Source organism: Fringilla coelebs (assembly GCF_963513975.1).
Source record: "Fringilla coelebs genome assembly, chromosome: 2".
NCBI lineage: Eukaryota > Metazoa > Chordata > Aves > Passeriformes > Fringillidae > Fringilla > Fringilla coelebs.
Genome location: NC_140029.1, coordinates 14,982,983 through 14,997,881, shown reverse-complemented (window position 1 = coordinate 14,997,881; position 14,899 = coordinate 14,982,983). Strand labels below are relative to the sequence as shown.

General features: G+C 39.7%; 1 protein-coding gene across 1 annotated transcript in view; it reads left to right on the top strand.

Annotated features, from left to right (window-relative positions):
• Positions 1 to 11,214, top strand: part of MBTPS2 (membrane bound transcription factor peptidase, site 2) — a 40,496-nt gene extending 29,282 nt beyond the window's left edge. The window contains exons 10-11 of the mRNA XM_084227233.1: positions 4,062 to 4,137; positions 5,433 to 11,214. Of these exons, the coding sequence (XP_084083359.1) occupies positions 4,062 to 4,137; positions 5,433 to 5,655 (299 nt within the window). The 3' untranslated portion in view covers positions 5,656 to 11,214. The remainder of the gene's footprint in view (positions 1 to 4,061; positions 4,138 to 5,432) is intronic.
• The last annotated feature ends 3,685 nt before the right edge of the window (positions 11,215 to 14,899 follow it).

Here is a 14,899-nt window from a genome sequence, read left to right as displayed (position 1 = left end):
TAACTTGCTGCTGCACAGCATCCTGACTAGAAGTGCTTTGTGGCTGTGAGCTGCCTTTGAAGGAAGCAGGAGCTGTGAGGGGATTGATGACTCACCGTTTTCTCCCACACCACCAGCAGATTGCAAGAGAACAGATCAGTATCCCGGCTGGCACAGCAACCACGACTATCACTATGCCTACCATACAGCCTGTTCCACGACAGAAAATACTTTCAATGTGCTCGTGGGCATTAGAATCTTGTTTGGTTGTTTCTCCAGACACTTCTGCAGAGCAATTCAAAGTGTTAGTGCTGCCAGTTTACCACTTGTGAACTTACAGCATGTTTGATATCACCAGAATGTTCTCTGTTTTCCCCCAGTGCTGGTCCTGGAGGCATACTTTCCCCATTTGGGGACAGGTTGTCCCTCTGAACAGAGCTCAAATGATCAGGAGTGGGGAGCACTGCTGCCTGGCCAGTCACTTCTTCGGTAAAAACTCAAAAAATCAGGAGGTTCCATATGCAATTCTCCCTCTCTGGGCCAGCTCCCACACCCTAAGGGGATGGAGTCAGGCCTTCACAGGAGGTACTTGAGCCTTGCTCTCCCTGTCTGCCTTTTCCCCAGCATGTGCATCCCTTTCAGCCACTCCCAGGTTTCAGGATGTGTTTCCCCATAAGGGACCCCAGCAGGACTGCTCAGTACCTGAATGCCTTGCGTCTGCCTGGGGAGATTGACCAGCTTTCATATTCTCACTTTTTTCTCCAGACTTTGGTAGAACTGCCAAAAAGCAGATACAGGTAAAGCCTCAGCATTGCACAGGCATGGAGGATGGGGAGGTTCCCTCCAGCTTCCTTGCCCAATATACAAGTCAGAACACTAATGTGGACCTCAGCTCATGAGAGGGATCCTGCATGGGGCTACTTTTCTGCTTTGGCCATCTAGGTACTCAGGGCAAGCTCTGGGATAGAGCTGCAGGGGAAGCTATCTTTGTGCAAGAGTCCTGTTTTTCATTGTCTCTGCAATGGGATCCAGATGTCTTGAACCTGACACGCTGGCAGCTTAGTTGCTGATGTGACATTCAAGAGTAGGCTCTGGGGAAAGCGCCTGCTGCCACACAGCCATCCTGTGCTGACCATAAGACAGCAACTACCTGGCCATGCCAGAGGCTGGCATTGGCCTTGGGATGAACAACTTGCATTTGACATGGAAAGAAGATGAAAAGGTAAATGTACTTTTTTCCAGCTAACTTACCTGTGGGATTATGCATGTGCTTGGTGGCTAGAGATTTCTGCGAGCCATCAGCCTCAACATCTTAAAGAAAATTGCTCATTAGTAAGCTATTGACACATTAGTGATAATTATTCTTTCAAAGGAAGGGACATTGAGAACTTACGTGCTCCAAGCTCGCCCAAGGGCTCCAAACCATCTTTCTCCCAAGCGGCCAGAGAATCTGCTAGAGAATCAGCTAGAAGCAAGCACAGAGAAGTGTTTCCATTGTGTGTTGGGATCTTCTGCTTTTGTGTACAGAAGCACTGGATGGGGGTCAGGTAGCAACATGGGAGCCAGATGTCAGTGGATTGCCACAGCTGCAGAGGAGGACCTGGGGACCTCTGAGCTGGCAGTTCAACACTCTTCAAGCACATTGTGCAACACCCCTGGAGGAGAGATGAACCCTTGGGATTCTCTTAATAGGAGAGTGCTCACACAGAGGAAGCCCTCACTAAAGCACTGGAGAGAAGACCTCCCCTAGCCCATGAAGGGCTGGACCAGTGCTGGCAGCTTACCTGCTTCCTGTGATTTCTGTGGAGCATAATTGGCAGCCCCGGAATGCAGGACCATCAAGAGAATGAGGAGGGAGAGGAAAAGACGCTGGACAAGGGCCATGGTCCCCTTTCCACCACACTGCTGCTGCTGCAGCTGGGGATGGAGGCAGTTGGTTCTTATGGCCAGTGCAGTGCCATGGAGTTCTGTGACCTCATGGTCTCGTGCAGCCAGGGCAGGGCTGTGTGGGGATGGCACTCAGGGTGCTCATGGAGAGCTGCTGGAGCACTGTGGGGCTGTGTGACCTCATGGCCCTGGAATGAGCAGGCAGCCAGGGTGGGCCTGTGTAGGGATGGAACTTAGGGTGCTCCTGGGAAGCTGCCCTCCCAAGCAGGGGAGCCCATCCCATAGGGCAGCTCCCTCCACCCAAGGGCTGGGACACAGCCTCCCCACTGCAGGATCAAGTACACCTTCTACAGGTCTGCAGACAATGCCAAGCCAAGTGGTGCCATTGGCACACCTGAAGGATGGGAAGCCATCCAGTGGGACCTGAACAAACTTGAAAAGAGCCCTCATGAGGTTCAGTAAGACCAAGTTCAAGGTCCTGCACCTGCACTGGGGCAAGCCCCTGTATCAAGCTGCAGAAGGCTGTAGTGTCTGCTTGGTTAACCAATTTTTAAAATTGGTAATTTTTAAAATAAGACTTAAAGAGTATTTTAATAAAATACTGCATTTAGTTGAGTAATTCTGTTTGTAAAATAGATATAAGGGAAGAAATACTGTATCTTTAGGGCTTTTTTGTTATTCAACTATTTTTTTACTGTAATGCTTTGATACTAAAAACTGCTCAAAAAACACATATAATGTTTCAAAGAACTTCCCAGTTGTATCTCTGATAATCAGTGGCTTATCATACAGGCTTTCTTCTAGAAAGAGATTAGATACAATGAAGAAATTCTTCACTAAACATGGTGTAGCACTGAAACATGTTGCCCATAGAAATGGTGGCTGGCCCATCCGTGGTAGTGTTTGAAGCAAGGCTGGGCGGGGTTTTGAGCAACCTAGTCTAGTAGATGTTCCTGCCTGTGCTAGAGAGGTTGGAACAGGATGTTTAAGGTCCCTTCCTAACCAATCATGCTATGATTCTGTGATTGACTTGACTTTCTGAGCTCGGTGGTGTCCAGGATTTCTGTCTGCTGTGGTCTTCACTCTGTCATCCAACAGACTTATTTTCTCTCAGTTCCCCTAAGTCAAAGGTCAGTCTTAAGCTTTAAGCAAACACGTGACTTTAAAGCACACTGGCAGTTTTGATACTGAATAGTTCTCTGCTTGTTGCCACACTTATTTATTAAAGGGCCTCAATGGATGCACCTTGGGCAGTACAAGAGCCCAGCCAGGGCTACACCCAAAATGAACCTAAAAGTGTCACAAAATGGATGACTGGACACGAGGTCTCTCACTTTTATAAGTTCTGATCCATTTGCATATTGGAGTTAATTGTTCAATTATAGCTTTAGGTTATGAAGTCACATCCTTCTTGTTTTTCTCTCTTCATTCCACCGTTGTTTCTGCTCTTGGGCCTGAGATTTGGATCATTTGTCCTTGGTCCTCAGCTAGAGAAGGAATTATTTTGTCCACCTGCTCTGTGAAGAGAGCTTACTATCCCTTAATATAAAGCTCAGAACTACGCACTAAAGCAGTACAGAATCTGAAAAATATAAAAGCTAAAACCTGAGGCATCAGCTAACTGGTATTGTGTGATGCAGCTGTGCATCCCCTCGTAGCCTTTGTTTTCTTAGAGGGACTCCAGAATTCTGCTCCCCATCTCCCCCTCTCCTGTACACCATGAGCTCAGCCTCAGGTTAGGGGGATCTTCTGCAGGTATTGCCGGAGAAAAATTTTTCTGGCCAAAAAATACACCCACTGTGTGCACCCACAGTATGCATGTGGACTGCATATGTTGAAAAAGTCTGGTAACTGTAATCTCTTTTCTTTGAAAAATACTGGAGTCATACAGTGGGGTCTTTATGACTAAAGATACCTCTGAAAATATGTATTTTGTATTTTAGATCTAGTTTTACTGAAATACTAATTGTGCTTTGTGTAGTGACTTTACTGTGATAGTGGCCACGTTTAAGAAAAATATAATAGCTGCACTCTTGTAAAAACAAAAAAAAAAACAATCAAACCCTTATTGAGATTGGTTATTTGTCCTGGAAGAGGGTCATTTCACATGTGATTTTTCTGCAAAATTATAATCTAAAATTCATAATGTTATAACCCTGGAATGACTTTTCATGCTTTGTGTATTTTCATTTCAGTAAGTCTCAGCAGTTTTGTACCACGACAAAACTTTCTAAGTATCGATCTGCCTGTGGTGATAGAGACATTTTGCAAGTATCCTTTGAAGTATGTTTGTTCTTTTAAGGTAAGAAGGGAACTGTTCAGAATTTAGTGACCTACAAAGCTTCAGTTGGATGTCATTTTAGACAGGATGCCCAAAATATTTCTGTAGAGATTTGACATCTTTGTCCCATCTCTGCATTGATTAGTGTCCATGTGCCAAGCTAAAAATGAAATCTCTCACTTTCTTGTGCTTAAGAACATATTTTTGGTCAGTGCTTTTTTTAACTCTTGAGGGTGAGCCCTAACAGATGTGACAAGAAAGCCAAAATAAGCCTGAATTTAAGTCAGGAAAAATGAACTGTTCTTGCTCATTTTGCAAGATCAGAGTTTTATTATTTTTGTGTCATTATACTGAACTAAATAGCAGGATATGGTAGTTTTCTTTTTGTTTATTTTTTTTTCTCCAAAAGAAAATGAAATAGCTGTTCAAAACCAGGATAATTCAATTAACTCTTGCTTATTAATAAACAAGATTATATATGTACACATACTTACAGATTTGTAGACTTGAATGTGGGTAATCTAGGAATCCTTAGGAACTGAAACGTTTATGCGTGGCCATAGAATAACTAAACTGTGTAGTTCAGTTTAATAACAAGTCCATAGAAGCAGAGGAAAGGTACCACATAAGCTCTTGCTTTCTGAGAACACATCAAGGTTCACACTGCCCCAGCTGCTTTCTGACTGTGTTTTCTTGCCAGGCCATTGGGGATGGAGGTAGGTACTGCAGTTAGCAAGCCTTAAACCAGCAGTGAAATTTACCTGCCTGTGCCTCATTCTCACGTGCACACACATGTACAGAAATCCACTCAGCTTTTCTGGCTAACAGGTAAGTAGGAGAGATGGGTCAGATTTCTGATGATATTCTAGTCATTTACTAGGGTGTGTTTTGGAAAATATTCCTAATCATGATTTCATACTTGGGTCTAGAATACCTTCTTAGTTCAGGCATGGTGTCAGAGCTACAACCATCCTCCAAAACCACACAAAGCAAGCAAAGAAGATGGTGGTTTTGCTGTCTCCTGCTTTCACTCAAGTTGTGAGGAGTGCAGGTTTAAGTATCCAATAAAAACCTGTAAAGGCAGTTGCCTGAGTAGGTATGTTATGGCATAAAACTAATTTTACTCAAATAATTTCTGTGAAACAGAATGGTAGCTAGAAAAATCACCTTTGTATGTCTCTCTCTGCATACTAGAAATACAATACATGTATCTTTATTTTTTATTACTTTTTTTTTTTAACATTTTCTCAGATACTTTCAATGAACCTTAACTACATTCAACCAGGTACCTCATCTCACTATCAGGAGCTCTGGCAGTTATCAACGCTGTACCCTGCTTCGCTTTGGATGGTCAGTGGATATTAAATTCCTTTCTGGAAGCCACACTGAGCTCCCTAATTGTAGAAAAACAAAACAGAGAGCTTGTTGGCTTTTTGATTTTGCTTGCTGGTAGTGCACTTTTGGCTGCCAATGTTGCACTGGGACTTTGGATGGTGACAGCACGATAGAACATCGGATATTCTTCCATCAGTTCTCAAAGTACACAGAAGTAATAAATACATTTCATTTTAAAATTTGTCCAGTACTGAGATTGAAATAATTCCCTTAATATGACACTGAAAGAACAATCAACTGGTGGTTGCTGTTTTAATTTAAAACTTTATAACACCATGCTTGTGGTCATGGGAAATCTAATAGGAAAAAGTAGGGGCCTTTTTATTTACTCTTTAAGCACTGTATTCATTCTGGAGAAATTGCATTTTAAGATTTCATAGGAAAAAATCAGACTTCATTAATTCAGATCTCAAAATAAGGGAATTATTTTGCCTCAAACATTTGTAAAATGGGAGAAAAAAACAGTTTTATTTTATAACTTAAATAATCGTCTGTGTGGGCTCTGATAATTTCTCAGTCAGCATAGTCTTCAGTGAGTTGTTTTGTTTTATTTTAATCTGGTACTCTACCAAACTGGATTTTAAGAAGCCCTAAAGTCTGGTCTCAAAATGGGGAAAAGCTAGGTAAATGCTTACCATGTGTTAATGGGGAGAAAGCAGCCATTTGGGTTACTGGCTTCCTTTCCACCTGGCCAAAATGACTGGAGGAATGTTGTCCTCAGGATGTAGATGAGAAGTGCCATTGTCTGCTAAAAATGATGCATGTGGGAGGATAACAAAGCCCACATGTTTGTGTTGCTTACACTTTCAGTTGTATGTTATCAGACACAGCTGAAGTTTTTTTAAAGGCAATATTTGTCAGCAATAGGTACAAAATAACTGAAATTTAGTTTCTGAGTGCTGAAGTATGCTGTGCACAGTTTTCCTAAGTGATACATAATGTTTGTGGTGTTTTACTCAGAAAATAATACTGTATTCTACCTGTTCACAGTTGAAAGTGAAACCTATTGTTTTTATGGTGTCTATCTTCTAATGCTATGCATGCAATATGTACAGTAACTCACTGATGGTTTTCTGTATTTCAAAGGGTAATTTTCCTTTGCTAGGATTCATTCTGTTCAAAGGTAGCTCACAAAGATATTTAGCTTGTCTTAGATATGAATTATTTAGAGGAAGAATATGATTGTGACTTAAACTATTTAAACATTTGTCTTTGCTTTCTGAGATGAATACAGACCATATCCTTGTTCTTAAATGAACAGTGGAAGGACAGTCAGTGTTTTACTGACTGAAGTATGTCTAATGTGCTTTGAAGCTCTTTAGGTTTGTAATGTTTTGTACCCAATAGGATTATATATTTCATGTCTTTTCCTCCTGTGATATATTGCCTAGTTTATCTAAACCAGGTTCAGTCAGAGCCTTCCCTCAATATAGGCTGATATTTAAACAAAAATGCTCTGGTTTGGGAGCCTAAATATTTGAAATAGAAAATTTTTGAAAAATACCCTGCAACTTCTGCCTCATACAGTGTTCCCCATAGGAGCTGTAGCAGCTCAGAGTTCCTTTACAGAAATGGCCTTTCCACCAGGAACTGAAGTGGAACCTAAGCTCACAGATCCTGGCCTGCAGGGAGTACTAAAACATCCAGGACCAGGTAAAATAGATTCTTTTGGCACTTGAGGTGGAAGCCTGGGTAATTTCAAAGTGGGGCTGAGCCCAGTTCCTGGTGTTGCTGCAAAGATTCATAACGCTATGATGTTTACATTTGCCCACTGATATGTACTTTTGCACAGTAGCTTTCACACTTAAGATGCACTCCTTTCTTACAATGATGTAAGCAGTAATGAGAAACCATGTTTATTTATTTGCTGTTGGCTAGTTTACATCCCCTTCCAGTGCTGCCACAGGCTGGGTGGGCCCTTGAAGTTCACCTCTGTGGGTGGCTGGCCTGTGCCTCTCCTTTTCAGTCATTTCCACCCAGGCAAATTGGGACAGGTCCTGGTAGGAGAGGCTGAATCCTTCAGTCCAGTGTGAGCTGGCCCCTTTGGGGACCATTAAAAGTAAAACAAAGTGCAAGAAAGGAAAAGCAAACTACACCCTGTAAGTCTAACTTGTCATCACTCCTGGAAACACAGAGAGGTTTCAGAGTAGCAGTTCTGGTGGGCCACTCTGCCATCCCTCGGTGGGCAGAAGGACAGGAGCAGCCTGGTCCTTGCACAAGGCCTGGCTCTGAGACTCTGTTCCAGACTGCCCTCTCACCTCAGTGGCTGTTTACTGATCTGAGCTCTTCCTTTCAGTGGCTCTATAACACTTTCCTCTCTCTCATCCAATCTACAGTGCAAAAAATTAATTTGGATTTAAAAGTTTTAATGGAGTTTAGTAAGAGAGGATATTTACTTTCAAAACATGTCAAGTTTGATATTTATTTATTCATGTTGACTACAATGGCTTGGAACAATCCTATAGCATAGTGCCTCTCATGGAAATGTAGGCAACAAATTTGGGGAAACCCAAAGCTTCTGAATTGGCGTGCACAAATTTCATTTGCTATAATGAGGCTGGCTGACTGTTCCTGGTTATTTAGTGTGCTACCAAAACATGAAATTTTATCAAATGAAGCTAAAGCCAGTGTACTTTATGCAGTGAGTGGAAGCCACGGTTCTGCTAAGTAGAACTTCAGTCTGTGTCTGACCTCATAAGGAAGAAGAGGGTGGAGGAGGAAGAAGAGGGTGGAGAAGACACTGGTCATGGCTTTAGCAAAACAGACACACTGGTACACTGCAAAGACCCTAGATATCATGTATAGAAGAAAGAGTACTAGAAGTGCTTAAAAATAATTCATGAGTCCATTTCTCCACCTGCTAAAATTTGACTGAGTAAGGGTTGATTTAGGTGTGTACAGGTTCTTTAGATCAAGACTTTAGGTAAATTGAGTATGAATGGTGACCCAGCACATCTTAGATTAGTGTAGACAAAGGTAATAGTCAGGTTGGACTACTCTCTTAAGAAGAAGTTGTTCAGTGGGTCCATTTCATTCTCTATAATCCTGACATAAGGATTACATTCTGATAAGCATGTGCCATACATATACTTCCTAGGATGATTTTTCCTTGGGTTTTGGTCTTTATTTAGCAAGAGAAAACACAAAAGTACAGAGTGATTTTTGTGTGTTGGATTTTTACATCAGAATTTCTGATGTGTGTTTTGTTTTTGTAAAAATAGGAAGTCTTTAAATTAAATCCTTCTACATCTTATTCTAATTAGCCCCTCAGAATCTTTAATACGGAATCCATCAATATCATTTTAGGGCATATTGACTGGACTATAAAACACAGCACTCTTAAAGATTGGATGGCTGCTATTATTTATGTATATACTATTCATTTTAAATCTGTATCAGATGGAAAAAGTAATGTCTAATATTCAGAAATGTTATACTTAGCTTTTGTTTGAAAATTTCCAGGAGAATTCCATAATTATAATCATTGTTCTACTATTTTTTAAATGAAGTTGTTTTTTATATTGGCAGATATTTACATAGCATGTTCTGATCATGCATGATATGACATGAAAATGGCAAACTCCTTAGCATGGGGGATGTTACATGCTCTTTGCTAACTTAGGAATTTGAAACCAGCTTGCTTCTGTACAATTTAAATGAAAGAGGCTTCAGTAGAAAAAGTACAGACAAACTTGCAGATTAGTGATCCCAGATTATGAGCCACAGTGGAAAATTTGTTAACTCATCCTTTTTATTTAGAATTAAACAACCATGTTCATAGTTTCTGTGACAACCATGTTAATAGTTAATGTGATAATTCTGCATTTGTGGATATCTGTGTATACATACATTTGTATAACAGATACATACATAGCCATAGGATGGATTAGTGCTTTTTTAGGGATAGCTTACAGCAATCCTCCATATCCTGCAATGTAAGCTTTTGTTTTTCTTTTTCCTCCTCTCTGTGAATTCTCTCTATGGTTTTCTCTGGATTTGAAAAGAGAAATTTATGTTTTCTTCCCAAAAGCAATTCTTAACTTCTTTATTAACAGAAGACAAGTGATGGGGACATGATGTAACTGCAGCTGCATGAGTTTTGTTCAGCTGATGTTTAAGACATTTCTTATTTCTATGAAACCTCAGCTACAAGAACAGTAAACGCAGCTTTTTCAGGGAAATTAAAAAAGGTCAGCCTTCACTCTTTACTGCTGCTGTTTGTGCTGTTCTGGAGAACTGGGATGAACAAAGCTCTGTACAGCATAGTGAAGAAATAAAGTTTTCAGGACAGAACCCTCCATGGCAGCCAGGGTGTTTCAGCTTTCTTTTAACAAGGATATGTTTTTTAGCACATCAGCAATCCCAGCATTCCCATAGCTTCCCATACATTTCAAAGGGTGACCTGTAGGAATATTTTTTAAATAAATTATGTATGTCTTACAAATTCAGAGCTTTCATACAGATCTGGGTATCACTATAGATGAAGAAGGCTTATAAAGGTTTATATAGCCTAGTCTGTATTTAATTGTTTTAAAAATATGTGAGTTAAACTCTAGATATAAGTAGTTATTTGTAAAATATGCTTTCTGTACACCTGCATTCAGACCAATTTCCACAACCAGTTTTGCCTCAGCTTTGTTCCTGTAATTTTGTGAGTAAGGAATCTTTAATCTTAACACAGGTAAGACCCCGTATTGGCAAATATTTTATACCCTGTTGATCCTGAATTTCATGTGACACGTTCTATCGATTAGTTATTTAATGTGAATGAGTTACCTGGGATGCACACCCTGCACAATGCAGCATTTGGGAACATTGCACTGGGGACTGCCACAAAACAGCAGCTCTGTGATTCCTGGTCCTTGAGCTCATCCACTCCATCACGTGAAGAGCAGATGGCAGCGTTTAAGGGCAGTGAAGGACTTCAGTTCATGGCAGCTTTATGAAACTTTCACACTGCTGACCTGGTGTGAAAGGACAGGAACAAAGAGCAGGATATGACACTGCAATTCCTTTCATTCCGTTTACATTGTCATGAAACCTGAAAAGAACTTGTAATTAACATTTCAGAGCAGGAAGATATGTTTTCCAGCCCTTCACTGAATCATTCAGTGACTGGTGGTCAAACTTTTTTCTTAACACTTTGTCATTCCTTCAATAAATATGTGCTGAATAAGTAGCATGGGTAGTTGAAGCATATTTTGTAAAATGGACTTGGGTATTTTCTCCCCTCTGGATGTTCGTCCTGGGATGGTTTTTGCAGCATCATAGTATAATTGATCTTCATTGATACTGGTTGAAAGTTTGGAGGCTATTTCCAAGCCTATTTGGAAAATCTATTTCCAAGTTGTTCATTAATATTTTAAATTCATCTTTTCCTTACATTACTTTGTTTTTAGATTTCATATACTCAGTTGATCTTATCTGAAGCCTGTCAATGGAATATGTATTGTTTAGTAATTCACTGTGGCATTTTTTTTCCCTCTACATGGCCTTATTTTTCACACTGACTCACAGCTGTGGAATGTTAGATTTCTAGACCCTTTGTTCCCACTATGCATTGTTCCTGATCATGGGTTTTTTTTAAAAACAGGAAAAAAAGAAAGCTTCATTTTGAAAATGTCAGCTAACAAATATATGGAACACTGAATAATGTATTGTGGTTTTGTTTTGCTTTTTTCTCTATTTAATTAACCAAACAATAAGTATTGTTTTCTATGTATGATAAATGTATCCTGCAAATAAATTCATTGTCTGATTGTTGATGTGCTTAAGCCTGTTTTTAAAAATGAGGTAGAGTGACAAAAATAAGGTAGAGTGACATAATTCCTTATTAGTGGCAATTGCCATATTCTGTCATATATTCTTGTTCTCTTCATATGTGATTCATATATTCTCTCTGGGTACCAACAAGATACACCATCCTTTCAGTATCTGACCACCTAAAAATAACAATAACTGTACTTTCCCTTATTTATCAGCTTATCACAGTAAGTAGTAGTTGAAATATTGGATGCTGGATGTCATCATCAAGGTAAGGAAAAACACTGCTCTGGCCAGTCCTGTGTGAATAACTTAGAATGTCAGCTCTTCAAAGGTGAACTTACGTATTACAACCTTTGATTTGTTTAGCCAGGCCAGCCCAGAGCTGGGCACATCCCCTGGCTGCTTCTGGACAGGTTTCCTTGGGATCCAGGTGGTGTCTGGGCTGTGCTAGCACCCAGCTCTGTGTGGGAGGGAAGTGTTGTTGCTGTTCTTGAGCAAGCTCATCTGGGGCCAGCCAGGTTATTTGTTCTGAGAACTGAGCCAGCCTTTGTTGCCTATTGGACACGCTGTTACTTTATACAAGCAGAGCTGTTTCAGCAATTGTGGCTTTGTTCCCAGATAAAAGATTGCCATGAGAAATGGACACAAAGCACAGATTGGACACATTGGTGGGATTTCCCAGATAGGTTGCTATGCAGTTTTTGCAATTTTCTGAATTGCATTTTTCTGGCATGATGAGATCTTTTTTTTTTTTTCTCTTACCCATGTTAAAGGTAGATATAATAGTATTTTTCTTTCTGAAGCATGTAAGCTTTTAGGAGAGTTCTGAGGTTTTTCAGTTGTTTTTTAAAGTCTTATCCCTTACTGTGATGAGGTATGTTCATCTTGTAATCTGAAAAAACAATCAGTTATATCCTAATGTCATCCTGAGGAATGTTGCTTTTTTGACTAATGTAACTTCAGGGTAAAATTTAAAAAGAAACCCTGTATCTATAAGTCTTATTGCTGGTAACTTTATAAAGAAAGCAAAATATAATTCTTCCTGTGATCCTACCAGTTTGAACCACCAAGCAGAAGCATTCCTAAACATCTGCAGTAGATCTCTATACACTAAACTCACTTAAGTATTTTTAAAGTATTTTTATGATCTTCTGATGTGACCTACACAACAAAATGAAATTTAAGGTTTGATTCTAATCTTATGGTGGTAAACTGAGAGAATTCACAACATTTATGAGGACTAAGCTGATAAATGTCTTGTAGCTGGACTAAAATTTTCCCCTTTTTTTACCTCCGAGAGATGTGGGTCTGGTGTTTGCTTTCATACTTTTAAGTATGGTGTTGTTGAAATATAATTGGATATTCTTACCAATTATGTATCATATTATTTACATTTAGGATTAGCTCTATCTCTTTTTAGTTCTTTGTAAGTAATTAGTGGCTGAATACTATGTCACTGCGACTTCTGCCTGTCTTGCCATATGGTCCTACATCCTTTTTAATTTCCCCTTCAAAGGATCTTTCAAACTGAAAATAAATACTTTTTTCCTTTTTTCTTTTTAATGTCTTCCCTTTAATTTGTTAATGCATTACAAAAGTTCCTGTCATTTTACCTTTTATGGTTCTTTGAGGACATCTATTAAAATATTAACAGATTTTTTTTTTTAATTTCCCCAAACCAACTGAATTTGATTCAGTTGCCCATGCATGCATCTGGTGTGGTCTGAGATATGCTGAGGTGTTCTTAGGTTAAAAATCTGACTTGAAAGAACATTTTTAAACTCATCCCCCACTTGTTCTCCTTTTGTCTCCTGGTGGATGAGTCCCAGGGTTTCTGAGACCTACACATGGGGCTTCCAGATGTGGGTGAGATCCTACTGGAGATCAAAGACATTCTGGACCAGCTGCTGGATACTTGGAAAGGTACCTGAGGGCATTTTGTATCACACCAGATGCTTGCACGTGGGCAACAAGTCAAGCCAAACAGATTCCTTTCTTTCCTTGCATTTTTTTCTTTTTGGCTCATGAATTGCAGTAGACTATGAGGCTTTCTGAGTAAGTATATCTAACATAAAATTCATCTAAGCTTTTCTGTTTATGCAGAATAGTGTGATCCAGACTGTTATACAAGTCAGTCTAGCAGAATACATTCACTCTCCTCCTGCACTTACCTCAGGCCTGGAAGCAGCAGAAATAAGTGTTGCTGCCTTACCTACAGCAAGAATAAGGAAGGCTGTTAAGAATAAGGATGTTATGAGGAAAATCCCATCAAGTATCTACCTGGAGGCACCAGGTAGAGACAAGGCATGTGAGGGGTCTGTGATCATCTCTGCCAAGTGCCACAACTCTGCATTTGACTGGATTTAACTTGCAGGAGAAAATAAATGAGACTAACAGTTAAAAATGGGATAAAGTCAGGGAAGGCAGTGATAGAGGTGGTTTGTTCATTTACAGAATCTTAATAACTCCACAGTAAGCATTTTTACTGGGTTCTTTTTCCCCCATTAAAGCATTCAGAGACCTGACCTGCTACTAGAACTAACAAACTTCAGTCATCGGTAAAAACACATTGGTAGCAAGATCAGAGGGGCAATAAAAGCCTCTTCTTCTAGACAGCAGTTCAGGGTGTTCAGAGTTTTGTCCCTCTCCCTGACTGAGGATCAGGACCAATCTGACTTTCAGTTAGCCTGGATGCAAAGTCAGAACTTTTCTCCTATTCCCACAGTCCCCCTTCAGCATGAGTTAACCTTACAAATGCAATTATTAAGAAAATAAATTTTTTAAATGTTTTGCCCCTTGGCCTTGTTTTCATTCCTGTAGCTATTTGAATAACTAGCAGATACTTGGCCAAACCACCTGTATCTCTACCATTGCTGCAAAATCAACAAAGATTATGAATGTGCATTATAAACCATAAATTCCACTTGCCACTGGTTATACCAATTTTTTTTTCCTTCATTTTGACTGTTTCCTGCTCTTTATTAGATGCTTGTATTTATTCCCTAGAATTGTTCTGGCACTTGCAGTGCTAAACATGCTGCAGTGCTGAAGGAAGGAAAAAATAGGGAACCCAAACTTGCATAGTGTGCTTTTTACAATAAAATTCACTGGTTTGTTTAGTGAACCAACACAGATAAGATTATTTTATCATAGATAAAAGCTCTGGTTATTTTTCCAGCATTTATATTCAAAGGTACTCCTAAGGAGAGCATTTCAGTAGTTAACCTAACTGGACTCTGTGTACCACTGACCTCTGCAATTAAATGGAGCTGAACCAGAAGTTAGAGCAGAAGTTAAAATATTACTGTCATTGTTGTGAAAACTTCAGCATATTATCAAATGGTAATTTTTCATCAAAATGCAGAAATCTATTGTTCAGTTGAGATTTTAACTAACTGGAACTGCACAATTTTTTTAACCTCGTTTTCTTTTTTCATTTTGATTGAAAATACCAAAAGCCATTCTGAAGAAAATATTTTAGCTTTCACTTGCAGGGTTACTTTAGAGGGGTTCTCTTTTAACATGTGCAAATGATGGTGTAAAAATAAAAGTGCATCATTTAACAAAGTGGTGCTAAATGTGACACTAAAT